The 26,772-nt window shown below is 42.3% G+C and overlaps 1 protein-coding gene and 1 long non-coding RNA gene across 5 annotated transcripts in view; one reads left to right on the top strand and one right to left on the bottom strand.

The window, feature by feature from the left end:
• LOC140697342 (uncharacterized) overlaps positions 1 to 26,677 on the bottom strand; it is a 40,277-nt gene extending 13,600 nt beyond the window's left edge. For 2 of the 3 annotated variants that reach the window (XR_012074290.1, XR_012074289.1), the window contains exons 1-2: positions 26,293 to 26,677; positions 15,014 to 15,121 (exon numbers count right to left, since the gene is read on the bottom strand). This is a non-coding gene — a long non-coding RNA (uncharacterized lncRNA). Of the gene's footprint in view, positions 1 to 7,352; positions 7,515 to 15,013; positions 15,122 to 26,292 lie in introns of those variants that run through there. The other variant, XR_012074291.1, reaches the window with a different exon arrangement.
• Positions 7,054 to 22,076, top strand: GARIN1B (golgi associated RAB2 interactor 1B). 2 transcript variants are annotated; one of them, XM_072964535.1, is made up of 7 exons: positions 7,071 to 7,445; positions 8,529 to 8,713; positions 9,907 to 10,159; positions 14,420 to 14,541; positions 17,526 to 17,581; positions 20,502 to 20,669; positions 21,410 to 22,076. In XM_072964535.1, exons 1-7 carry the CDS (start codon positions 7,071 to 7,073, stop codon positions 21,421 to 21,423), a joined length of 1,173 nt encoding a protein of 390 aa, XP_072820636.1. In that variant the 3' UTR covers positions 21,424 to 22,076. The 2 variants fall into 2 exon arrangements, with proteins under 2 accessions (XP_072820637.1, XP_072820636.1); XM_072964536.1 differs by lacking the exons at positions 17,526 to 17,581; positions 20,502 to 20,669; positions 21,410 to 22,076 and adding an exon at positions 11,638 to 11,777 and having other exon boundaries at positions 7,054 to 7,445; positions 14,420 to 14,502.
• Positions 26,678 to 26,772: the final 95 nt, after the last annotated feature.

Raw genomic sequence — 26,772 nt, 5'->3', positions numbered from 1 at the left:
GACTTAGGGTAAATCAATTAATTTCCCCATTGGGGACATACTCTTTTTTATTATGTCCCCAAACAAAACACTGTTTCTGAATGTTAGTAGTTCCAACAGTAACCGGAAACACACCATGTGTCCATGACATACAAAGAAATAATCATAGTTTATTCTAAAGTGGTCTTATCCCCGCTAAAGTCTCCAGTCAAGCACGCTGGCTTGCACAAAGAAGGAAAGGAATTTCTGTCACACCCAGCCCTCCCGTCCCTGCTATTCAAAGGCCAAATCTAGATGAAAAAAGAATGTGGCAACTGGTGGTATGGGATTGTCACTCACGTGTACTCGGGATAGTCCATTTGTAAATACTTTGTATTTTTTAAAGTGTCTCCACATCTACAATCTAATGTCATTCTCATAATTGTATGAGATCGCTGTTATTTTGACTATACTTCACAGATGAGAAAAGTAAAGCCCAGAGCAGCTTGGCATGAGCTTTGGACAGCTTGTGATTCTCAAAGTCCAGAGGGCAATAAGGCCAATGACCTCTGGGGCTCCTCTTACAAGCGTCAGTCCCCACTGTGCCCACTTCTGTCATCACTGGGACCTTAGGTTGCAGACTAAGCCCAATCTAGTTGCTAAACGAGGGGCTCGGTCCAACCCCAAGACCCGGATTCTTGCCTATGTAAGCAGAGCGAACCACCACCAGCAGGTGGCGCCACACTGCAGCTGGCACCCCGGTGGTTGGATTTGCATCCCTCAGCGCCTTGGCTGAGCAGGCTAACCCCAGGCATTTTATTAACTTCAGAATAACGACACTCCACCTCTATTGACTATTTGGGACCTCATTTACCAATCTATAGATGGTGCAGTTTTACTGTCTTTGAATAGCCAATACAATACACCCGTAAGCGTCTTTTTTTTTGTAACTACTGCATTCTGAGTACAAGCTTCTGATTAGACTTCATTATGACTTCAAATAGAGTCATACTCAAGCATTTACATATTGAAATATATATTTTTACTCTAGGTTTTTTTGCTTTTATGTTATATTGGGCTAGCATTTCGACTTTTAAAAACTATATGTGTATATATCGACATTTATATATGGTTTAATCACTGAATTGTATTTCAGAATAGCAGAAGAGGTATTACAAAATATTTGCCATGAGAAGGGGACTTGGGTCTGACAAGGCTGAGAGCCACTGTATGGGAGGGAGTACTGACTTCCTCCTAGGTATTGCATGGTTGACTTTGATGATACTTGGACAGACAGCAACTTTTAGCCCACTTTGCTATCTCCACTTCCTTCTACTCCCACCTCATACCGGGGCTGCTACCAGAGGCTCCTTTGCTCTGCCAGCCCCACAATTTCTCCTTAGCTCTCAGGGAAGCGAGTCCCTGAAAGCATCACTTGTCCCCTGGTATAATCCCGGGAGTGCCATCGCCCCCTCCTCAGTCTCTCTCCCGCCCCTTCCCAGCCCCTCAGCTACCTCCTGCCTCTTCTGCTCTCACTCCAACTCACTTCTCACCTCCAATCTCTTCTGCACTGTCTGTCCAGGTGGGAATCTGGGCTGTGTTCTCTCTTCAGAAGGTTTTTTAAAAGTCCTTTTCTCTAGTTAGAGATGTATCCTGTTCTCATGGAATAACCTTTGTCAGTTCAGCCTGGAGAGCTGAAAAATGGTGAGCCCAGCTGAGCTTTTCTACCTCTGCAGAGACGGTGCTGTGATCAACAAGGGCTTCCACTCTTGAGCATTTTTCTTACTGTTGTTTTCCCTGAGCTGATTACTCACTCCCTCAGGCTGCCCCTCTCTTATTGGGGGTGGTGAGTAATTTGTGAGAACACACACAATCACATTAACTTGCTTTCTTTATTATCAGGTCATACCCAAATGTTCTGTTTTCCCTATCCTTTGGACACCGCTTAACCTCTTTCCTGGTTAGATTGTCACTAGTTAAAATTTTGCTACTAAAATATACATATTATGTATTTACTGCAGAGGTCAGAGGGAGTTATTCTGTGATATGGCTTCTTTTTAGGGGCTTCTGATAATCCACAGTTATCTTTCATCCTTAAATAATAAAGAATAAGACTGTCCAGTCTTAGGTGGGCTCATGGCCACCCAGCTTCCCTTGTACCAGGGTGTGGCCATGTGACTGAATTCCAACCGATAAGATGTGAGCAAAAGTGATTATGCCATTTCCAGGTCGTGCCCTTAAAAGGAATGAGTGTACACTCCCCTTCCCTTTTCCCCTTCTCACTGGTAAGGGTGCAAACTTACGATGGCAGGAGCTGGAGCAGCCATCTTAGAACCCGGAGGTGGAAGTCACATGTTGAGAATGGAAGAGCTACTCTACCAGTTATGGACTGCTTCCCTTTGGACTACTATGTAAGAGAGAATCAAAATTCTGTTTTGTTTAAGTCACTGGATTTGGGGATCTTTTAGCTACTTGGATTATACTCTAAATAGTACAGCTTCGTGTCACCACCTTTACCCAGGAACGAATCTACACCTCCTTGTTACTTGTACTCATTTGTTTTCTTATTTCAAATTTTTGCTTTATGTCCTCCTTTTTAAAAATTAAACTGTTAGCCAGTGGTTCCTCTAATTTTTCTTTTTCAAAGAACCAGCTTGTAGCTTTTTTTTATTCTAGAGTGCTTAGAGTTTTAGGGTTATTTTTGCTACCTTTACACTTAAATTAATTTCTAGCCATTTATGAAATTATTGGGTCACATCTTATCCTCCTCAACATTCTTTCTACATTGTTCCATCATGTTATGCCATCTAAAATGGCTGAAAAGAAGTCTGAGGTCAGTCTTATTTGATTCCTCTTGGTAGACTGTCTGCTTCTTCTCCTTGTTTTAGTGAATGCTTTTGTTATCCTGAAGATTTAGGAATTTCACAAGAGCTTTCTGATCCAATGGTTTCTTTACTCAATTTGCCTGGAATAGAGAAAATCCTGTTCATTTGCCAAATGGAGTCTTTTGTTTCAGAAATGGCTTTTTCTTTTATGTTTTTGACTGTGTTTTCATTTCCATTTGTTCTCTCCTCGTCAGGGACTCTAGCTGTATGTTGGATCAACATAAATGTCTTACGTAGCTATCATTTTCTTTCCAATCATTTCATCTCTTTGCCCTTCTTTTCTTGCGTTCTGTGTGATATTCTCAAATCTATGATCTGTGGCACTGACTCAGTTTTCTGTCATGTCAACTCCACTTCTTGTGGCTTCTAATATAACTTCCAGTTATTTATTGGGTTGTTCTTCTATGTCTTTCCTTACCTTTTCAAGTCTTCATCTAATTTTGGTACCTCTGATTTTTTGTTTCATAAGGTGACCTACTGTATTCAATTTTCTTGAGAGTGCAGAAAAGTTTCTTTCAAAGAATGTTTTCTATTTTCTGGAATCATTTTTCTTCTGATATTTACTCTTTATATGTATTTTTCTCCTGACATTCTTTGAGAGCAGAGAGTAGTATCTTACATAGATCCCACGGTAGCTCTTTCCTAAGAAATAGTGACTCCTTCGTGAATCCATCTGCCCTTGAGATATGACTTCTATTTTGTAGGAAATATAGTAGCCAGAGAAGCAAACTAAACACAAGGCAACAACTAGACAAATCCAGAAAGTGGGACATTCAGTAGGATAACTGACTCAGTTGCATCCACTAGTGAGTCTTGTAAAAAAGGGACTGCATGAGATTAAAATACACTTAAAGGGCACTGAGGTCCCGGATTGGATGCTGATTTGGATAAACCAGCTATAAGAATAATTGTTGTTATTTGGAGAAATTTTAATATGGTCTGGAAATTAAATGAGATGAAATGAAAGTACCAAACCACAAAGGCAGAGAGTGTTGACTAAATAAAACAGAGTATAAAAAGGCTGTAAAACAACTTTTAGAGTACGAGCTCATTTTAGTACACACACATGTACCTGTTACAGTGATGTTTTCTGGGAGGCAGGAATATGCTATCTGTTTTTAAACCTGTCTGTAATTCCTAATATTCTACAAAGCACATGTACTGCATATGTAATACAGGTTTTTTTAAAAAAAAATAGTGACACATATTTAAATGGGAAAGATTTACCGTGAAGATAATAAAGCTTAAGCTTCAGGGTCCCTTAATCACATGTGCCCTTCCTTCCTCCAAGGCCATGGGAGGACCTCTAGCAATTTTGTATTGTACTTCTGTGGATTTTTTAATTTTATTTTTTATGCTCCGGCATGTTTTTATGGTGGTAAAAGATACATACTGTAAAATTTACTATTTTAACATTTTTATGTTTACAAATCAGTGGCATTACATACATTCACATTGTTACGCAAACATCACCAACACTCATCTCCAAGACTTGGTCCTCTTTCCAAACTGGAACTTTGTAGCCATTAAACAGTAACTCCCAACTCACTCCTCCCTCCAATCTTTTTGTTTTTGTTTGGTTTTTGGTTTTTTCGTTGTTGTTGTGATCCCTGAAAGTATCATAAACAGTTATGACAGCAAATACCCAGGTTTAGCAGGACATAGATTTAACAGTGGGCTCTAGTCTGATAAGGTAAATCCCTTTACCATTTTTTTTGGAGGAGGGTAGGAGATAATTAGGTTTATTTATTTATTTATATTATTGGGTTTATTTTAGTGGAGGTACTGAGGATTGAACCCAGGACCTCATGCATGCTAAGCACACACTCTACCACTATACTACACACTCTACTGCACACTCTACTCCCTCCCCCTTCCCAGCCTTTTTATTTTTAAGAGTCTCCAGAATTGTATAAGCTTTAAATCCCATAAAACCTGGGCCCAACACCACCTGATAACCAGATATCCTGAAGCTTTGAAATGATACCAAACACTGCCAAAGTGACTTTAGCCTTAAACTGAAGGACAATAACATAGCCGAAGACATGCTCACCAATGTGCCCATCAGTAGATGTGCAAAAGTCAACAACTGTGGCAGCATTAGTACCGCTGTATCACAGAAAAACAAAATCAATGAGTTTCTCATATTTTTGGAATACATACTTATACAACTTTTTCCAAAGTTATATGTTCCTCATTCTTAAGGTCCCAATTTATTGTAAATTAACCCTATTTTCTTCATTGCTTAGAATTATGGTAAACAGTACCATCATTTTCTGTAAAATCAGTCCAGAAGAGAAATACTTTTATATAGTTCTGTCAGCTAGTTTTAAGTCTGGCTTAAAAAGCACAGAAAACCCTTATTTCTCTCATACTTAAAAGAAGTCTGGAGGTACAGATTTCAGGTCTAGTATGATAATTTTATGATCATCAAGGAACTGGAGTCCTTTTATCTTGCTATGCTACCATCCTTAACGTGCCACTTCTTGGTCCAAAAGGGCTGCTCAAGCTCCAGCCATCTATTCTGTATTCCAGCCAAAAGGAAAAAAATAAGGAGTGAAAAAGAGTATGTCCCCTTCCCACAATGATTCCTCACAGAAATTTTACCCAACACTTGAGCTTACTTTTTTTTTTTTTTTTGCCTGAACATGGGCCTAACATTGCCTTACCTAGCTGTAAGGGAGGCTAGGAAATGTAATCCTTCTTCCAGCAACTTGTGCCCAACTGAAAACCAGACATTCTATTACTAAAGGAATAGGGAAAATGGATATTGGGATAGGCAACTAAGTATCTGTTAAACTTTTTTTTAAAAGATTCAGTGTGCTAGTTTTTGAGCTTTGATGGGGGCAGGTAGGAAGGAGAAGAATCTTAAAGCCCCATTTTATCATTGCTTAGCATTTTGTTTAGAGCTAAAAGCTTGCCTCCTCACATTTAGCCATCTAGACTGGTGCTAAACCCATCCTCTACACACCACAGAAATGAGCTCAACAGGCTTGTATGGAAAAGAGAAAAAGTCATCTTTCAAATTGAAGGAAACTTTTGAATGTCTCAATGGCCAATTATATCCAAACCATGTATCCAAGCCAATCAGCTTTACTCTTGCAGGGAAGCTTTAGCTATGAAAAGCATCATATCAGTGTATTAATTGCCATCACTTTTATACTGTGTGCTGTTTCCAGGGAAATGTAAACCACAGGACTCGGTCTCCGACCGCATCCTTAGAATGTGACTATAGAGGACATTTTCCCCACATGGTAAACAAAAGAAAACTGAGTGCAGAACAAGGGAGCTGATAGAGCAGGGGAGTAATGGAAATGACCAGAAGTGGGGTGGCTGATAGAATCATGACCTTTCAACCTTTCTCCCTGACTTGATAATGAAATACAAAAATAAACTTCCATGCTTGTTCTTTGCATATGCTGGTTGTCAAACTGCTTTTCTAAATTGATTGTATTTGACCTTGAGGGTTAATATACCATGATGGCTGATAAATTCCAGAATTTTGTCCAAACTAGAATATGATTTCTCCCTGAAATAGACTTGAATTGTGGTCAGCCTGGTTGGTTCTTTGCCTCTGATCTAGCCGCCCCGAGATTTGGGCTCTTTATTCCTCTGGCTCAGGGATGAGGAGCACCACCACTCCCTGGGAGGGGGCATGGCTTCTTGATCCAGCAGAGCTGCCTGTAGATCAGGATTCCATGTCTCTCCTCTGGCACTCTCACCAAGCCAGCCTCTGAGTAAGAAACTGCTTGTATCTACTGTTCCTTCAATTTGATCTCCTCAGGGAAATCAAGCCTGCAGAAGGAATCAGCCTGCCGTAGCAAAGCCCAGGGCAGGCATCTACAGCCCTGCAGCTCCTCCCGTAACCAGAAAAGGCAGAAAAATCAAGGACCATGGGACCCACAGGGTGCAAAGCTCAGGAAGGCTGGGTTTTAAATCGACAACAGCCCTGTAAAGTCTTTGCGGGTAGGCTGTACTCAGAGTAACGGAGGGTTGAAAGGCAGGGAGGGTATTTTCCTCTTAGCAGTGAAGGAGCTTCCCAACAGCCTTCCTTCTTTGCTCTTTGCCTGGCTTAGCACTTTCTCAGCAAGTTCCGGGGGCACTGTATCCTCAGGTCCTGAGAAGGGCTGGGGCATGTCGGGGCATTAAACAAGCTGTGAAAGCACTCTGGAGGAAAAGGGAGGCTCCTCTGCATTTCCCTTTCCTGCAGGCCTGCCCTGGCTTTTCATGATGTCATCCATTCATCATTGTGAGCTGATTGGTGGTCCCAGGCCTTGGCCAGCTGCCCAAGGCCAGGAGGGAAGAGAGAGATCCCAGGACAAACGCGCAGCAGGCCCCCGAGCATGTGCGGAAATGTTGTCATCAGTTCCACAGAGAAAGACTTGGAGGAAACCAAAGAAGACAGTAAAAGTCACCAGATCGTATCCAACCGTCCCTTCCCTGAATGCCTGGGAAGAATTCAGGGGCCTCTTTCCTGTGGGTGGGGAACCAGATCCTGGAGTGGGCCTGGGTGTGGAGGAGGGACTGCTCTGCCAGATGGTTCATTCTCCAGAATTCAACCTGTTTCCTGAATCAGTGGTGTTTGAAAGCAACTTTGTCCAGGTACTCTTGGGCGGCTCAGAATGGCACTCCTTGATTCTTCTAAATCTGTTCCCATGTCTGTCCCTGGAACTGGAGAGGAGTGACAACTGAGGCAAAGAGAGACACTGAAGGCAAGGCCACCCCCATCTGACCATGACTTTGCACAGCCCCAGACAGGTTTTCTCCTGAAGGCATTCTGGGGAGAGAGGTCAAGTGTTCTCTGCTCTGAGTGGAGGATCTGGTATCTGAATCCCGCAATGTACTTCCTCCTCCAGGCTGTCAGCCCAAAGCAGACGAACAAAGAGGCAGTAAAATGAGGTGCCCTTTGAGGGTTTGGAACAGAAACACTGATTGGTAAAAGAGTAGGAGCTGGGTGCCCAGAGAGATCTGGGCTCAGAGTCTAGTCCACTGACCTGTACACCCTGAATCTCAGTTTCCTCTACTGTTAAAGGGGAGGGCCTGACCTGGGTGTTCCATGCAAACATGGGAGGCAAAAGCCGTAGTACAACGGCACTCAGTGCATTTTTATTTCTTTGCCTGGGCCCTCCTCAGGCCAGATGGAACCCAAAATCAACAGAATGTGGGAGTTAAAGGACCTCACAGTGCAGAAATGGTGCAGGAGATAATAGGGCTACTCAAACAAAGGCAAAGGGGCAGGTTTTTCCAAGAAAAGCCAGGAAATAGTCTGGGGAGGATTCACAGAAATGTGACACATGTGACTCCTGGGGTATTGTTCTTGTGGGCAATTGCAATACTAAGTAGTGTAAATACTATTACAGTTTAACCAATATTGGTTAAAACTGTGGTTCTCAACAAGCGATGATTCTGCCCCCCACCACCAGGGGGCATCTGGCACTGTCTGAAGACATTATAGGTTGTCACAATTTGGTGGAGGGGTGTGGAGGTTGCTACAGGCATCTATTGGGTAGAGGCCATGGATGCCGCTAAACATCCTACAACGAACAAACAGGACAGACCTCTCCCCCAAACAGAATTATGCAGCCCAAAATGTGAATAGTGCCGAGTTTGAGAAACTCTCACCCAAAACATACTGCAGCTTCTGCCAATGCTCAGACTGTTCCCCGGGTGGGGGCTGCTTTGCAGGTCAAAAAGGGCAGGAACTGGATAGACATTTACAAAGCCTCCAAGACCATGGCCCTTGGGGTGACCTCCTCCGTGCCTTGCCTGCCTCTTCCCAACATCCTCCTCATGGCCAGCGTCAAATGGCAGCACGGGCAGAGCCAGACATGGAACAGACCATCTCCGACCCCAAAGATCATCCTAAAGAGGTAAGCAACACGGATGGGAATGAAGGACAAGTAAAGTGACATGTGAGCACAAAGCAGAGGCTGCTTGGTGACTAAACTCAAGGTGGGAGAAAGCAGAGAAGTCATCAGCGGTGACATTAATTTTTTTAGGCAACAGTAACCCAAGACAGTGGGTGCACCAGAAGCATCAGGAACAAGTGGGGCAAAGGGGTTGGGAGCACAACGTGGACAGGAGTGAGGGCCAGTCTACATGCCCACTTTCCTTTTTCTCGCTGTAGTCACCACTCTGAATTCTAGGGGTGATCTCTCCACTTTTGGCCAAGGGGCAAGGAAGCCAAGAGGCCTGGCAGATGAAGCATTGGTTGGGAGATGCAGGTTGTAGTCCCTGGTATGCAACAAACTAGACTCAAACATTTTTTGAGTCACGAGTTGACTTGCTGCATCTCAGTTTTCCTACTGGTAAAATGAATAGAAATAACTGAGTCTCACTTGAAACTGTAACATATAGTGACATTCTGTTTCTCTGGGATGAAATAGCCCTTTTAGAGGCTTGAGCCTCTTCAAGTAATAGCTGTACGATATCTCAAGAATCTCTAGATATTCCCAGAAGTCCAGATAAACCCTTCATCGCTCCATGTTGCTTCAGTGATAAACCTCTCCGTTATGTTCTAGGCACACCTCCAGCAAGTACAGCCAGTCCCAGCTGACAAGTTATTAAATCCAAATCCAGCTCTTTGAACTTTAGTTCCTTTGGAAGAGTAATTGAGCCATTAAGGTCAATAAATAGACAATCCAGACAGTGGGCCCAACTCTGAGGCAGAGGAGGCCAGCTGCCTTTGTGCTATCAAGACAGAAACTGGAAAACCCTATGATCCCAGCTACCTTACTCCCGGGCTGTCTCTCCCAAGAAGGATCCAGGGAATGCCAGCATGAGATTCTTGGCAGGATGAATGGAGGTTAAAATGCAGATTCCAGGGCTCCACTCCAGACCTTTTGAGTCTTAATCTTTGGGGGTGTCTTCAGGTGTTTGCATTTTAAACAAGCTCCCCAGGTGACTCTAATTTCCCCCAAACTTTGAGCACCACTATGCTAAGCATGTTCTCTTCCATCCCCTAAAGCCTCAGTCCCAGTGGAGACACTCCTCATTTTAATGAAGATAGGGTTGGGTCAGAAGCATTGGGGTTGTCAATGCGTTTCTTCCCTTGTGCCTTCAGGATTCTCCCATTGAAGTTTGTGGAGTTCCAGGTCTGTGACTGCCTTCAGCGCATCCTAAGGTTGAGGACAGTCACGGAGAAAATCTACTACTTAAGGCTCCACCCTGACCATCCTGAGACTGTCTTCTGCTTTTGGATACGACTGGTTCAAATTCTGCAGCAGGGCCTGTCCATCACCACCAAAGACCCTAGGATTCTTGTCACTCACTGCCTGGTATCCAAGAACAGCTGCAATCCCTCAGGAGACTCTAAGGTAAGAGGTCACCACTGCCACCTCCAGCCAAGGCCAGAGCTGAGCTGTAGGGCTCAGGTAAGCTGGTACAGGAGCACCCTGTGAAGGTGATCCTTGCCTTAGGCCTTTTAAAATAAACTTTATTGACTAAAATTTACCCATTATAAGCGTACAGCTCAACACTTTCAGTAAATGTATAGAGTTGTGCAACCTTCACAAAAACCCAATTAGAGAACATTTCAATCACCCTAACAATTTCCCTCATGCCCATTTGCAGTCATTCCCTGTTCCTGCTTGCTGCCCCAGGCAATCATTGGTCTGTTTTCAGTCTCTATTCATATTTCGGAGACGTTTCATATACACGGAGTCCTATAATTATAGTCTCTTGTGTCTGGCTTCTTTCACTTGGCATAATGTTTTTCAAGTTCATCCATAGTCATAGCCTGGGGCCAACTCCATGGCAGAGTAACAGATTATCAATAATTCATTCCTTTTAATTGCTGAATAGTATTCCATTGCAAACTATATTCAATATCTTACAATAACCTTCAATGAAAAAAATATGAAAATGAATATATACATGTGTATGCATGACTGGGACATTATGCTATACACCAGAAATTGACACATTGTAACTGACTATATACTTCAATTAAAAAAAATTTAAAAAATAAAATAAATGTGACCCAGGAATCCCACTCCTGGGCTTGTATCCAGAAGGAAATCTACTTCAGGATGACACCTGCACCCCAATGTTCATAGCAGCACTATTTACAATAGCCAAAACATGGAAACAGCCTAAATGTCCAGGTGACTGGATAAAGAAGATGTGGTATATTTATATAATGGAATACTACTCAGCCATAAAAACCGACAACATAATGCCATTTGCAGCAACATGGATGCTCCTGGAGAATGTCATTCTAAGTGAAGTAAGCCAGAAAGAGAAAGAAAAATACCATATGAGATCGCTCATATGTGGAATCTAAAAAACAAAAACAAAAACAAACAAACAAACAAAAACAAAGCGTAAATACAGGACAGAAATAGACTCACAGACAGAGAATACAGACTTGTGGTTACCAGGTGGGTGGAGGGTGGAAAGAGATAGACTGGGATTTCAAAATTGTAGAATAGATAAACAAGATTACACTGTATAGCACAGGGAAATACACACAAAATGTTATGATAACTTACGGAGAAAAAAATGTGACAATGAGTGTGTATATGTCCATGAATGACTGAAAAATTGTACTGAACACTGGAATTTGACACAACATTGTAAAATGATTATAAATCAATAAAAAATGTTAAAAAAATAAAATAAATGAACCAAAAAATAGTATTCCATTGTATAGATATACCACATTTTGTTTATCTATTCATCAGTTGATGGACATTTGGATCATTTCCAGTTTGGGGCTATTATGAATAATACTGCTACAAACATTTGTGTACAAGTTTTTATATAGATATATGTTTTCATTTCTCTTGGATAGATTCCAAGGATGAAATTGCTGGGTCATGTGGTAAATTTCTGTGTAAGCTGGACAACTGTTTTCCAAAGTGACTGTACCATGTTACATTCCCACCAGTACTGCATGAGGGTTTCAGTTTCTCCACATCCTCACCAACATTGGTATTGTCTATCTTTTTTATTAAAGTCATTCTAGTGGATATATAGTGTTTTTAATTAGGATTTCCTGAATGGCTAATGATGTCAAGCGACTTTTCATGGGCTTATTAGCCATTTATGTATTTTCTTTGGTGAAAGGTCTATTCAAATCTTTTGTCCATTTTTAAATTATTTTTTTCTTTTTGAGTTGTAAAAGTTCTTTGTATATCCTAGGTACATGTCCTTTATCAGATATATAATCTGCAAATATTTTGTCCCAGTCTGAATTGTCTTTTCATTTTCTTAATGATATCTTTTGAGGAGCAAAAGTTTTAAATTTTGATGAAGTGCAACTTATCCATTTTTTTCTTTTACAGATCAGGCTTCTGGTGTTACATCTAAAAACCCTTTGTTCATCCCAAAGTCACAAAGATGTTATCCTATATTTTCTCCTAGAATTTTTACAGACTTAGCTCATACATTTAGGTCTTTGATCCATTTTGGGGGTAGTATTTGTGTATGATGTGAGGTAAGGGTCTAAGTACTTTTTTGTTTTGTTTTGTTTTATTTTGGCATGTTGAGTATACAGTTCTCCCAGTACCATTTGTCGAAAAGGCTATCCTTTCCCCATTGAACTGTACTGGCATCTTTGCCAAAAATCAATTGACCATAAATGTAAAGGTTTCTGGCTTCTCAAATCTGTTCCATTGATCTGTTTGCCTATTCTTGTGGCAATATCACAATGTCTTGATTAATGTAGCTTTATAGTAAGTTTTGGAATTGGGTGATGTAAGTCTTCCAGTTGCTTTTGGGTTTTTTTTTTCAAATTGTTTTGGCTCTTCCAGATCCTTTGATTGTAAATTATAGGTTTAGCTTGTCAATTTATATGAGAAAAAGCCTTCTGGAATTTTGATAAGGACATGTTGAATTTACACATCAATTTGGGGGAAAATGCCATCTTGACAATATTTAGTCTTCCAATACATGTATATGGAATGTCTTTACATTTATTTCAATCTTCTTTAATTTCCCTTGGCAATGTTTTGTAGCTTTTAGTATACAAGTTCTGCACTTCTTTTGTTAAATTTACTCCTAAGTATTTGATTGTTGATATTATTGTGAGTGGAATTGTGTTTTCTTAATTTAATGTTTGCATCATTCAGTGAAAATATATACAAATACAATTGATTTTTGTCTATTAATCATTTTCATTAGTTGTAGTTTTTGTAGATTTCTTGGAATTTTCTACATATATATATACATTCATGACATCTGCAAATAAAGACAGTTTAACTTCATTTCTAGTTTGGATCCACTTGTTTATTTATTGCCTTGTTGCATTAGTTAGAACCTTCAGAACAATGTTTAATAGAAGTGGGAAAAGCAGACATCAGTGCCTCATTCCTGATATTAGGGGGAAAACATTCAGCCTTTCATTAAGTATGATGCTAATCTTGGGATTTTTGTAGATGCCCTTTTATCAGGTTGAGGAAGTCCCCTTGTATTCCTTGTTTATTCAGATATTTTATCACGAGTGCATATTAGATTTTGCCAAATACTTTTTCTGCATCTACTGAGATGATCGTGTAGTTTGCCCTTTATTCTATTAAGACAGTATATCACATTAATTGATTTTTAGATGTTAAACCAAACTTGTGATCCTGCAATAAATTCCATTTATATAATCCTTTTTTATGGTACTAGATTTGGTTTGCTAGCATTTTCTTAAGGAGTTTTGCTTCTATGTTCATTAGAGGACATAGTCAGTGGTTTTCTTGTGATAGCCTGGCTTTGGTATCAGAGTAATACTAGCCTAATTGAGTAATTTGGTACTTGTTCCCTCCTCTATTTCTGAGTTTGTAAAGAATTGGTATTTTACTGCTTCTTTAAATATTTGATAGAATTCAGAGAAGCCACATGAGCCTTTTGCCCCAGGTCTTAAGAGTGTGATGAACACAAGCTTGACTTGAACTACATGATAAAGTCAATGAAGGCTTGGGATTTTTATCAATCTTCTTCACTGTGATTCCCCAGCGCCTGGCACATAGTTGATATTCAATAAATACTGAATGAGTATAAACAGTGTGCACAACTGGAGCATCTGTTGGGGGTCACAGGCAACAGAAAAATAAGCAGTTTTACCTTGGCATAAAAAGCAGCTCATTATAGGATATTTCTTAGAGAAATTAATTTGTAAAACTTTAAATTCCTACAATAAATATTTAATTCCCCCTCCATTTTAATGTAAAACCAAGTATCACAAGCTTTATTAAAGTTTATATTAATAGACTATTTGATAACATTTTAAGGTATGTTAATAAGAATAGCTTATCTTCTAAATTATGTTAAAAGTATTCAATGATGATATTATCCTTAGGCCACCAAAGCTTTTTTTTTTTTTGCAGGGGTTAGGTAATCAGGTTATTTATTTATTAAGTGGCAGTACTGCGGATTGAACCCAGGACCTGGTATACAAAGGACATTTATAACAGTACAGGGGTATAAACAAACAGATATGACCTCAGAATTGCCTCTCTAAGTATCTGGCATGACTCTGTCCAGTGGAACAGCTTAAGAGTTCTCATATTTTGGGGTCCAGATCATGATATTAGGAAAATGCAGAGACGCTAAGGCCGTAACCACCATTTGCTTTTTTTCCCCTCTAGTTAGTACAGAAGAAACTCCAAGCCTCCCAGCCCAGTGAGAGCCTCACGCAGCTGATGGCCAATGAGGAGAGTGAGGCCCTCTCTCAGATCTTTCCCGACTTGCACCAGCACAACCAGTTCAGGTACATGACTTAAATCCGTGCAGCCTGACATCCGGTCCTGTGGCCCAGATGGTCTGTGCCAGGAGATCCAGAACCAAGTAACTCAGTTAATGGGCACAGGAAGGGTCATGAAATACTGCCCTTCAGTATCCAGTCTGTATCTTTGACTCAGGGCAGCCTTTTCATAGTCTCTGCGTAATCCCCCTTCTCCACCAGCACTGTGAGCTTGACTCAGAGGAGGAATTTTATCAAAAAAATAAGAAAGAAAGAAAGAAAGAAAGAAAGAAAGAAAGAAAGAAAGAAAGAAAGAAAGAAAAGAAAGAAAGAAAGAAAGAAAGAAAGAAAGAAAGGTAACTTCTTCAATATGAATCATAAATTAGTAAACTAGTGGAAAAGTAAAATCTAATTTCTAACCAAATTCCTCATCCTACAGAGAAATAACCAAAACGTTGTTTAAAACATTGTCTATCATGAGGTTCTTTTACCTACTTACCTGGCCTCTGATTGAACTTCATGGAGCTTCTGTGATCATTTTCTTAAAAATGTTTTCTGGAAAGCTCCATTGTGCAGGTCTGTCTTCTCCATGCCTGAGGAAATGTCCCTGTAATGTACAGATGACATTAGGTTGAATCTTAAGACTGGTTGGTATGAGAGAGACCAGAATCAAGAGCACTTAGACCCCGGGGCACCGCAGATAAAGTGGGAACTAGGGGCCCTAGGGAACTTGATTTGTGGTGTCACAAAAAAGGGAGAACAGAAATAAATTAGTAAATGCACCAGAAGAGAAAAATGAGGTGTCAGAGAGAAGGAGATTTTTGTCATAACAGGGACAACCAACTCAGACACTGAACGACAACAACAAGTTAAGAAAGGTTTCTTTGTGAATGCTGGAAATACACTAAAAACCAGGAGAGCTCACAGGAGGCGATCTCTCCTAGTGGGTAAGAGCTCACACAGACCTGACCCCAAGCCACTGCTCTATGAGACCTTGGGCACACCTGGCACATTGCTTAACTTCACTGGGCCTCAGTGTTCAGGTCTGTAAAATAGAAATTACATAGTGCCAACCTCATCCAGAGTGTCAGGATTAAATAAACTCTTATGCATCAAGTGCTTGGCCTATCCTCAGCAGATTTAGAGGCAGATATAAGTAAACTCTCAATGCATATAAATTTGTATTATTAATTCTAACTTGGACTGGAATTGGAATTAACACAAGAAAAAGGCTTGTGAGTTGCCTGCTGTTACAGAATTTATATTGGGTCTGGGGAGAGGGAAGGGGCAAGATCGAGGTAGATTAAGAGGTACAAATTATCAAGCATAAAATAAGCTACAAGGATGTATTGTACAAAATGGGGAATATAGCCAATATTTTATAATAATATAAATGGACTATAACCTTTAAAATTGTGAACCATTATACTGTATACCTGTAATATATAACATTGTACATCAAAAACTATACTTCAATGTAAAAAATATGATACTGTAAAATAAATACATAAGTTTTTTTAAAAGCTTAAGCTCTAAACTGTTCATAGAAATAATTTTCATATATGTAAGTTTTTTAAAAGTACAGTATATTGTATATATGTACTTACATGCAATATATTGTATATGTGCAGTCAAATTGTATCAATTTTACCTAATAAAACTGAAAAATAAAAAAAAAGGAAAAATATTTATGCTGGGATCATCACTCTGTATGTCACATAGAGAGATCGTAATGAAGAAATTTCAGGGTAAGATGTCACATTGCTCAGCTGGAGAGCCCTGGACTTGGATAGAGCAAGATATTTTGAAGCAACTTTTTGACTATATCAAAATGTTAAATCATAGATTTTCTTTATTACTCTGGGAAGGATGACTACTGTTTATATTTCACTGGCTGCAATGCAGTCACATGACGGCACCCGGCTGCAGGGGAGGCTGGGAAATGCATCCTCCATTCTGCAGAGCCAGGGGCCCAACACGAGGTTAGATGCTCTGCCCCAGAGGGAGAAGGGAAGAAGGGATACTAGGCAATCTCTGGCACAGACAGCTTTTAATATCTCCAGAAGGTCAGAGGAGTCAAATACCTGAAGGAGAAACACACGCTTGCCAGATTAAGGGTGAAGAAAGCTGTGGAGGGTAAGGGAAAAAATGAGTATAACAATGAGGCTTCGCCTTGAGGAAGAAGCTTGGTGAGTTTAGAGAAAGGGAAGAAAAGCCAGTGGGGAAGTGGGGGTGGTGGTAGAAGGACACAAGTGGAAGAGGGCAAGGACCAAGCCAGGCAGGACCTGGGAAGCTAGGCGGATGGATTTAGACTTCACGTGTAATGGGAGCCTTAGCAGCATTTTTAACAGGGAAGTGACGTGATTCAATTTACATTTTAAAAAGGTCATGCTAGCTGTTGCAGAGACAGTGATTTGAAGAGAGGGAGGGTAGGTGTGGAGAGACCAGCCAGGAAGCTATGGTAACCGAGTCTGGGCTGCCATGTACAAAATGGATCAGAGGGACGCGAGAAAAACAGGGAACATTTCATTTTTGCTTCCCTGTCTCAATAATTGCTTTGTACATTTAGTTTCTTCTTTTTAACTTCCCAGAACGAAGCCCTGAGTGGTGATTTTTCTTCTCATTTAGGCAAGTTCTATTCTGGTTGCAGCTTTAGCCATTTTTGCACATTGGCAACAATGTGCAACTGACAGCAAATAAAATAAATGGCTGAGACGCAGGACCAAACAGATGGAGTCCCGCCCACTCCACCTCAGCAAAATCAGAAGCATGGGTTCTGCTCCCCAAACCCCACCCCACCCCACCCCACCTCCCCTTCCCTACTTTTTTTTTCTTTTGGTATTTTAATATGTGTCACACCCACCCAATATAGCCACTGCTTGCCTTTTTCATATTTATATATGCCTCTAAAGCTTTTTTTGCATCAGAAAAAAATATAACTAGAAACAAGTTTTGAAATGAGAGTTTCATGCTCCCTTCTTTTCCTTTTGACCTTCATTTCCTTGATCCAGAAATGGCTGGAGCTCCAGGAGCAGCAAAAAGACAGAGACCAAAAAGGACAGCTCAGGTAAGGGAGGGCACAAGGCCCCCTTGTCTCGGAGACCTTTCTGCCCTGCAGATGCAGGAATAGGATCCCCTCCGGCTTTCCATCCCAGCTCTCCTGGTGCTGTCAGGATCGCCTTTGTCCTTCTGCACTTAGTTTGAGTTCCTCTGGGATCTTTGGCCACCATAGTCAATTTGGCACCAAATCCTACCAAGTTCTTTCTTTGAAATGTTTCTTATATTCTTTACTTCATTTCTACTCCCACAGATCCTACCCTAGTCCACCTTAGCACTTCTTGACTGGACCACCGCAGTGATCTTCTGCTAGTTGGTTCATTCATTCATTCAATCATTCATTCAAAAACAAGGATGGAGCACTTGGTAAATGCCAAACACTGTTGAAGGCTGTGGAGTCACAGTGAAAATACAGTACCCACTTCAATTGGTTTATAATTTGTTGGAGTCAGTTGGGTAAATCCCAAAATTACAGAACCTCTCCTTCCAGGCAACATTCAAAGCTCATGACTGGTGTGTCACAGGAGCACAAAGACAGGGCTCCCTTACTCCTCCCAGAAAGTGGTCCAGGAAGGCCTGGAGTCTGAGCTGAGTCACACAGGATGAGTACAAGTGGGCTGGCCAAAGTGGATGAAGCAGGGATTCTAAGAAGAGACACAGAGTCTGTGTGAGACAGCTTGACACACTCTGGAGATAGCAGCCAATTCCCTATTTATTTCCAGGTTCTAGTGTACCCCAAATCTATTCATTTGGGCATGCATGACCCTGCATGAACTTTCCCTCTCTTACCATTTTGTCTGATCACTTTCTCCTCCTCCTCTTCTCCAGCCCAAGTCTTCTGCTCTGGTCAAACTTTAGCTAGCTACCCTTCCCCATGCCTTACTCTCCTACCTCTGCCCCGTTCCTGCTGATGCCTCGCTAAATCCTACTAACCTCTGAGGTACATTCAACACCTTCCTACCCAGAAGAATCTTTCCTTGCTCATAACCTTTCTTACATTATTCCGTAATTGTTTCATAGGGTTCAGTCTTATTTCTTCAACCAAACTTAATTTTTTTCATGCCCCTGAATTATCTACAGTGGCAGGCACAGGGCTGGGAACACAATAGGAACTCCATAAATATTCATGCACCACACCACTAATAAATTATTCCTCCAAACTGGAGGAGGAGGCAGCCAGAATATCATATTCTAGTTAGAGATTTAGAGGAACGTGTAGACCCCAAGGGAGCTGTACCAAGTTTTATTGAAACCTGGGATTGCAACTCAAACATCTGCAGGTAGTATAAATGAGTAAAGAGTCTAGGTATCATAGACATAAGAATGGTTGACTTTTCTCTCAACTCTGTTATTAAGTGAAACAACAACTGGGCTGACACTTGGTTTCAGCATTGAGACAGTATGGAGTGGTGAAGACAGTGGCAGTGAGAAAGTGAATGCTTCAATTAAAGCTTCAGTTAATTGTTGCAATGCTAGAACACAGGCCTGGTGTTGCCAGATACTCTGATTTTTCAAGAAAAACCAAAAATCTAGATTTTTATGTGACACACTTCCCCCTATTTCATAAAAAACTAAAGTACAGGGGGAGGGGTATAGCTCAGTGGTAGAGTGCATGCTTAGCATGCACGAGGTCCTGGGTTCAATCCCCAGTACCTCCATTAAAACAAATAAACAGACAAAAACCTAAAGTACAGCACAGGCCAACACTTATTGGGCAAACAAAACATATCTATAGACCAAAGTCAGCCTGGAGGCTGGCAGTTCAGAGCCCCTGTTCTAAACGGTGAGTAGAGCTGATTACTGGCCCACATTTTCTCCAGGTCTATAAATGCTTTCTCATGTAATATGACTGCTAATACAATGGTGATTCATTAATGTTTTTACACATACATGCAAGCACGCTTACACTCAAGACATATCCCATGCGATTAGGGTTGAAGGAGTAGAAATAGAGAATATTTTAAATATTCTAGGGCTTGAGAGAACAGCTAGAATTTCAGACTCAGGATATCTGTGTCATGGAAACTATCATTCCCAGATGTCCATAGGGGGCCGATTTCAATTAATCATCCTGGGATAGCCTCAGGACCCTGCTCTTTCCTTAGGGGGAGCTAAAGGAACCCCTCTTTTCTCTTTGGGCCTGGGTAGTGTACCCTTTCAGTTTGGAAGGACAGTCACACCCCAACCCTTGGAACTTTTGGATGGCAAAAGAGAGAGAGCTACATTTGGAAAAGCCAGCATCCCCAAGCTTACCTATGTGGTTGAACCTTTTAATTCCCCGTCAGTGGGTGGTGTGATCTGTTGCAGTGCTGCCCAAACTTTAATGTGCAAATGATCCCCTGGGGATCCTGTTAATATGCAGATTCTGGTTCAGTGGGTCTGGGTGGACCTGAGACTACATTTCTCACAAACTCTAGGTGATGCCAAAGCTGCTGGGCTGTGAGCCAGCCACGCTTCAAGCTGCTGAAGTCAAATGGTCCAAGAACAACTTCTGGCTTCAGGCCATCTGAATTCAAGGCCATTGCCAGTGCAGCTAGTTGAATCTCCTGGGAAAATTCACTCGGTTAACCTCTCCAAGCCATGGTGGTTCCCTCCTTTTACTGGTACTACCTTGTTCACATGATGTAGTGGTAAAACCACGGGCTCTGTTGCCTGGCTATCTGGCTTTGAATTCTGGCCCTGCCTGCTCATTATGTGACCATGGTTAAGTGACTTAACCTTGCTGGGCCTCAGATTTCTCATGCATTGAATGGGGACCATGGCAGCACTGACCTCTTGGGGTTGTTGTGAGGATTAAAAGGGCATTAATGTGTGTAATTGTTTGGAACAGTGCCTGGCCCATAATAAGCACCTCACAAAGGCTGGCTGGAATCTGTGAGAGTGCACTGTCAATTAAAGTACAAACAAATGCATTCCCTTTTCTGACCTAGAAAAAAACAGTCACAGTGAAGACTCCATCCCTTGCACCCTCGACCTCAGTTGGAGGAATTCGTTCACCTGTGGAGAGTGGGAAAGAGAGAACCCCTCTGGGCCGCAGCCCCTCTCACTTCTCAGCACTCTGGCAGCCTCTATGGGGCCACAGCGGGCCCCATTTATAGGTACGGTGATGGGATTAATCCAGCTGCCTTCCTGGGACAGGCCTGGGATTCCACCTCAGGCCTGGGTTCAGGTCCCAGGGTCCTGGGTGTGATTCCAGGAGGCTGTGGTGGGGGAGTGGGGGGCCAGCCACAGCCACCTCAACCCTCTTTCTTCCTGCCCTGCTCTTCTCCCCCTCCAACTAGGCTGAGTGAAAGCCCTAGGTGTGGCACCTTCGAAGCCACCAGAGGCCCCTTGGGCATTCCTGTAAGGGACAGAGTGACTAGCTGTTGTCACTAGAGCTGCCTTCTCCCTGCTGGGTGGGAGGCACGAGGAGCTACCTCTGCAGAGGTGGGGAGCTCCTTGTCCTTTCCAGAGCTCTCAGGGAGGCCTAAACTTTTGCTGTGGAGAGTGAGAAGGAGCTAGGCCAGGAGGGATGGGGTAGGGGTCAACCTTCTCTGGGGCCCAGCCCTTATCTTTCCAGCTCCAAGCCTCATCCATCCATCCATGTGCTCATTTAACAGCCACTCATCAAGTACTTCCTATGTGCCTCTGTCTGACCGGAGCTAGATCCTTAAAGAAGGTACAAGTGGTTTATGTTGTCTAGAGTACAATATTATCAATAAACCACTAACTCTTACAAGTTACCTATTTTTAATGGTTGACAATGTAAAAAAAATTGACAGAAGTATCTAGGTGCCCATGGAAGAGCTTTTAAGGGAAGTTCCATCTTAATGAATATTTTTCTCTCCAACACTAACAGGAAGTTTTATTTGAGCCACCCTTTCACATGGGGGGAAATCTCTGCAGCCCTCACCAACGCCACTCTGCAGCATTCAGCTTTCTGAGGGACTCTAGCTGGATGCAGGGGAAGAGAAAGCTGCAACTAAGGAAAAACTAGAATCATCTCACCCTGACAGCAGAGCCTTTCCTTGAAGAACCACTTGGAAGCATGGCTCCCAGTGAGAAACTTCATTCCAGCATCATTCCAGCATGGAACTTCAAACTTCATGTCCTCAACTCCACACATCACCACAGTGCACCTCCACTCCACCCCCAGGGAGGCCACAAGAAGACGTGATTTCAGAAGGGCCAGGACCAAGAGGAGGCAAGAAGGAAGGAAACAGAAACAGAACCAGAGGAGAGGTGGAAGAGAACAAATTGGAGGTGAAAAGGAAGGTGGAAGGAGGGAGTCAGAGAAGAGGGGAGATGCTGAAAAGTGGTAACAGAAGGAAACAGAAGAGAGGACAATTACACCACTGAGCAATGCCTCACCAAGCTTCTATTTATCTAATTTAAAACTTAAAAGTAAGGCCATATACCAAAAGAGATATGTATTTTCTTCTCTGCTCAGACTACTCTGGACAAGGCTGAGGGACCAGAAATGAATTTTAGCCGAGGTCCTCTCCTTAAATTTCCCTTTTTGCCAACTTTTCTTGTTAGTCTCTTTTCTGATTCAAGCTTTAGACCATCTACCCCTTCTTTAGTGCATTCCCTAACTCAGACTTGCTAGCCCAGCCCTGCTGTTCCAAATGGAGGTTTGGGTTTGAGGCTACAGAAAGTTTCCTTCAGGAGGTGGTAAGACAAGGTGTGTGTGGAAGGGGAGTTTCTCTTTTTGTGTTAAAACTTTCCGAGTTTGCTGTCATCCCAGCCCTACAAACACTGGCTCAATTTCTTTGGCATATGACACCTCCTTGAAATGTTGACATACCTTGTTAGTGCTTTTGAAATTGAAGATTCCAAAAAGAGAAGACACAGGCTCAAAGCACAGGTAAATCAGAGGTTCAAGGCTCAAAGTACAGGTAAAATCAAGGGTTCACAAACTATAGATTAACTGAGTCACTAAGGAGGGCCTGCCAGACCGCCCATGGACTGGCCTCTCTTTAACATGCACAATATTCACATTCAATAAAAACCAGACTATGAGTGTTTCAGAAAAGCTGCCCAACCTTTCAACTGGAAAGCTTTTTTGGATGTCTTGCTTTAATTTAAGATATCCTAGTAGGGTCTTTTTTTTCACTGAAGTGGTTTTCAGACTGAAATGGTTGGAGGGCTAAAAAGTAAGTTCCTGGATCACCTCGCTGTCGCCAAGGATGAGTTAGGTCCTAATTCCTGGTGATTCCAATATCCACATAGATGATCCTTCCCATACCCTGGTGACTGTTCCTTGAACTGCTGCCCAGCGATCCTGTCTTCCACCCTCAGCCACAGAGTCCCCTGATTTTACCATGGAGTTTGTCATTAATAGCTGCACCCCACCCCCAATGTTCCTACTCTCCAACTCTACCACCTCCTATCTCTCCCTGAGTTCAGTAATCCTTCAACTCCACCAATCCTGCAATCTCTTGCTCCTTCTGGGTTTTCACTATCCCTCACTCTCCTCACATCCTCATTCCCCTTCCCTCCAGCCTAGATTCCACAATCTGTCATGAGTATCATCACTCCCTTGCACGCACCCTCAGCACCTTCGTGTCTCTTCCACTTCATTCTGTGCACTGGCAACATCCAACTCTCCACCAACTCCAGGCTGCACCATGTCGCTAAACTTGCCTGGAGAAAACCACATGACATACTAACGAGTCTCACCTCAAAGTCATAATCTCAAGCCTCAAGAGGGTCTTTAATGTTGCCTGGAGATCGTACTATGTTCCCTTCATCTGTTCTCTTTGCTGAATGGCTATTTTACACTTCCTCCCTCCTTAAACCCCCAGTGCTTCCTGATGACCCTGATTCCCATTTCACTGAGAACGTAGTAGCAATGGAAAGGGAACTCCAAGGTCTCACCACATGTTTATCACTTATCTGGAGCCAGACAGGTAGATCTAGTTTCTCTCCTGGCTACTATGGAAGAACTGTCTCAAGGACATTGCTCCAGCAACTTTGCCTCCTCTTCCCTACATCATCTATTTGATCATCTCTTCTGATCCTTCCCATGAGCAACAAACAAGCTGGTATTTCTCCTACACACAGTTATTTCTTCCACTTAAAAAAATAACAAAAAAAAACCTCTCTTGGTCCCTCTCCCTACTCTGATGCTTTTTCTAGTAAACCCCCAATGGTTTCCAATATCTTGCTTCCCATTCTCTCTTGAACCTTTCCAGTAGGTTTTTGCACCCACTATCCCACCAAACCTGATCCTCACATTGCTAAAGCCAATGGCCAGTCAGTTTTCATCTCACTGTTAACAGCATGTGGCATATGTGATTTCTCCTGGAAACACTTCCTTCACCTGGCTTCTTGAACATTATACTCTCCTCCTCCACTGGCTTTTCTTCTCAGTTTCCTTTGCTGATTCATTCTCATCAACAACACACCACATGTACACATCATCTCCAAACACTAAAAATTTCCAGGACTCAGTCCTTGGGTCTCTTTTAATCAAAACTCATGGTTTTACCATGGTTTACACATATACCAATTACTCCCAATTTCATATCTCTAGACCAGAACACTATGAACTCCAACTGCCTAATTAACATTTCCATTTGAATATCTAACAGACATCTCAGCATGTCCCAAACTAATCCCTCAATATTATCCCTCAAGACTTGTTCCCTGCAAGGTCTTTATTATCCTAGAAAATGGCAACTCTATTTTTCTAGTGCTCAAAACCTTGGAGTCATCCTTGACTCCTCTCCACCCCAGTTCCAATCCATTAGGAAATCTTTTTAAAATACTTTCAAAATATATGCAGAATCTGATACTTCTCACTAATTCCATGGCTACCGCCCTGGACCAAGCCATCATCATCATCATCAATTGGATTGTTGCAAAAATCCTCTAAGTTGGTGGTTTGTTTCTAATCTTACCCCCTTCAGTCTAATGCGGCCCTTTAAAAATCTTAGGTCATGTCCCTTCTCTGCTCAAAAACTTCCAATATCTTCCCATATGTGTTAAGGTAATTCTACCTCTGTAAAAGATAAGCCCCAAATATCAATGACATAAAATAACCAATAGAAGTTCATTTCTTACTCACAAGAAAGTCCAAAAGGGTGTTCCTGTCCAGTGAATGGACAGGACCCTGGGCCCCTTCCATATTGTGACTTGCCATCTGCACCACAGAGCTTCTAGGGTTGCCACAGAAAGAGAAAGAGCTTGGAGAACGGCACATGGCAGGTTTGCATGGCCAGTACTGGAAGTAGTGGACATCATTTCTGCATCTCTTCCCTTAGCCAGAACTCAGTCACATGGCCACTCTGCAAGAAAGCCTGGGAAATGTAGTCTAGCTCTGTTCACAGAATGAAGAGGAAAGAGTTTGGTAACTAGTTAGCCTGTCTCTTCCACACCATTTCACTCATAGTAGAAGCTAAAGTCCTTACAATGGGCCAAAGGCCCTTCATGGTGTCCCTCTCGCCTTCACCCCCATCCCTGCTACTATTTCCCTGACCTCATGTCCTCTACACCCCTCAATTACTGCACTCCAGTCCCACTGGCTTCCTGCTGCAGCTCAAACAATCAAGGCAGGCTTTAGCTCAGGGCCTTTGCCCTTGCTCTTCCCTTTATCTGGGATGTTGTTCACACCACCTCCAGATGTTCACTCACATGTCATCATATTCATGAGCCTTCCCTGGCCACCTCTTTTAAGATTGCAACACCATTCCTGATAGTCCCAGCACTCCCTTTTCTCCTTCCCTACCTTATTTTATTCCACACTACCTATCATCAACCCTCATTCTATGTATTTTGCTTTTTTCTCTTATTTATTGGCCACCTAACAAGAATATAAGCACCATGAGAGAGTTTGGTCTACTTTCAGTCATATTCCACTTCCCATGTAGGCACAAGCTTACAAACTTTCAGAAGACCCATAATTCCCACTGCCTTCAGCTCAGGCTCCCCCACTCCCCTCTTCTCCACCCCCTCCCCTTTTTTTACCTCCCTCATTCTCTACTTGGCCTAAGGATTTTCCTCCTACTCTGTCCCCCACTTGCCCTTGTTCTTGTTATATCTTTTGCTGAATAGTGCACTTGGGAATTTCTTAGTCCAGCCTGAGTCATACCTTCTTAGGAAACCCTTCCTGGCTACCACTATGGGTCACAGCCACACCTTATCCAAATTCCCAAAGCATTGGTTGTCAACCTCTCATCTTGATGTTTAAAATAAACTCAGTTGCTTTATATTTTACTCTGTCATGAGCGTACAGCTTTGTCTCAACTGGATTTTAAAATACTGAAGTTTTATGTACTATGAATACAGTAGGTTTATAATCCACTTATGTTGCAAACACAGTAGCCCTCGTTTAATTTAATTTTAATTTGATGACTTGAAAATGAATGAATAAATTAGTAATTTCCTATATTCCTCTTAAATCAGGGACATGCAATGGGTTCCACCCATTCAGTTCACTTAACATGATTAAGCATTTACTTTGAACTAGGCAGTAAGCTCAGAGCTGTAGGTACAAAGATGAATAAACGCACAGCTGTACCCTTAGCTTAGAGGAGGACAAATGGATACGCAGCGTTTATACCAAAATTTGGCGAATTGTACTGACGATGCAAAGTGCTATGAAGGCAAATAACGGAGGAATTACTATGCCTAGAGGGGTCAGGAAAGGCTTCTAAATCTAACCTCTGAACCGAGATTTCTGTGAACCGGGACTTCTATTGTCATTCACAAGGCAGAGAATCTGGAAAACGCACTCACCCCTGGTGCAGGAGGTCGCTTGATAACGAAAGACTATAAAGATGTGGAAAGGCGGACTGTTAGGAAACACCTGAGATGATCGTGACCAGAGCACAAGATACATGAGAGGGAGTGGTGGGAGATGAAGCCGGAGCCAGCGAGTGAAGAGCCTCGGGTAGGATCTGGGCTGTAGCGCGGAAGTGAAAGGAGACGCTGGGATTGTTCAATACAGTTGGCGACTAGTAAGAGTCGGATTAATTCGGCCTCGGGTACTTGTGGGTCGGGTAATCTAAGAAGCCCCATGGAGGCCGAGCCAAGAACTGGGAACCGGGACGTGGCGGCCAGACAGCCGCGTCCACAAGCCACCAGGAGTAAGGGGCTGGGGCCCGCCAACCCCACAGGGCCGGGGACAAGGGTTGGGCGGGAATCCTGTCCACGCAACTCGGCGCGCTCGCGGGGACGTGGCGCTTTCCAGCCAATCACGACTACGTGGCCGTGGGA

This window comes from Vicugna pacos, chromosome 7 (assembly GCF_048564905.1).
Source record: "Vicugna pacos chromosome 7, VicPac4, whole genome shotgun sequence".
Taxonomy (NCBI): Eukaryota; Metazoa; Chordata; class Mammalia; order Artiodactyla; family Camelidae; genus Vicugna; species Vicugna pacos.
This window is presented reverse-complemented; position numbering and strand designations above follow the sequence as displayed.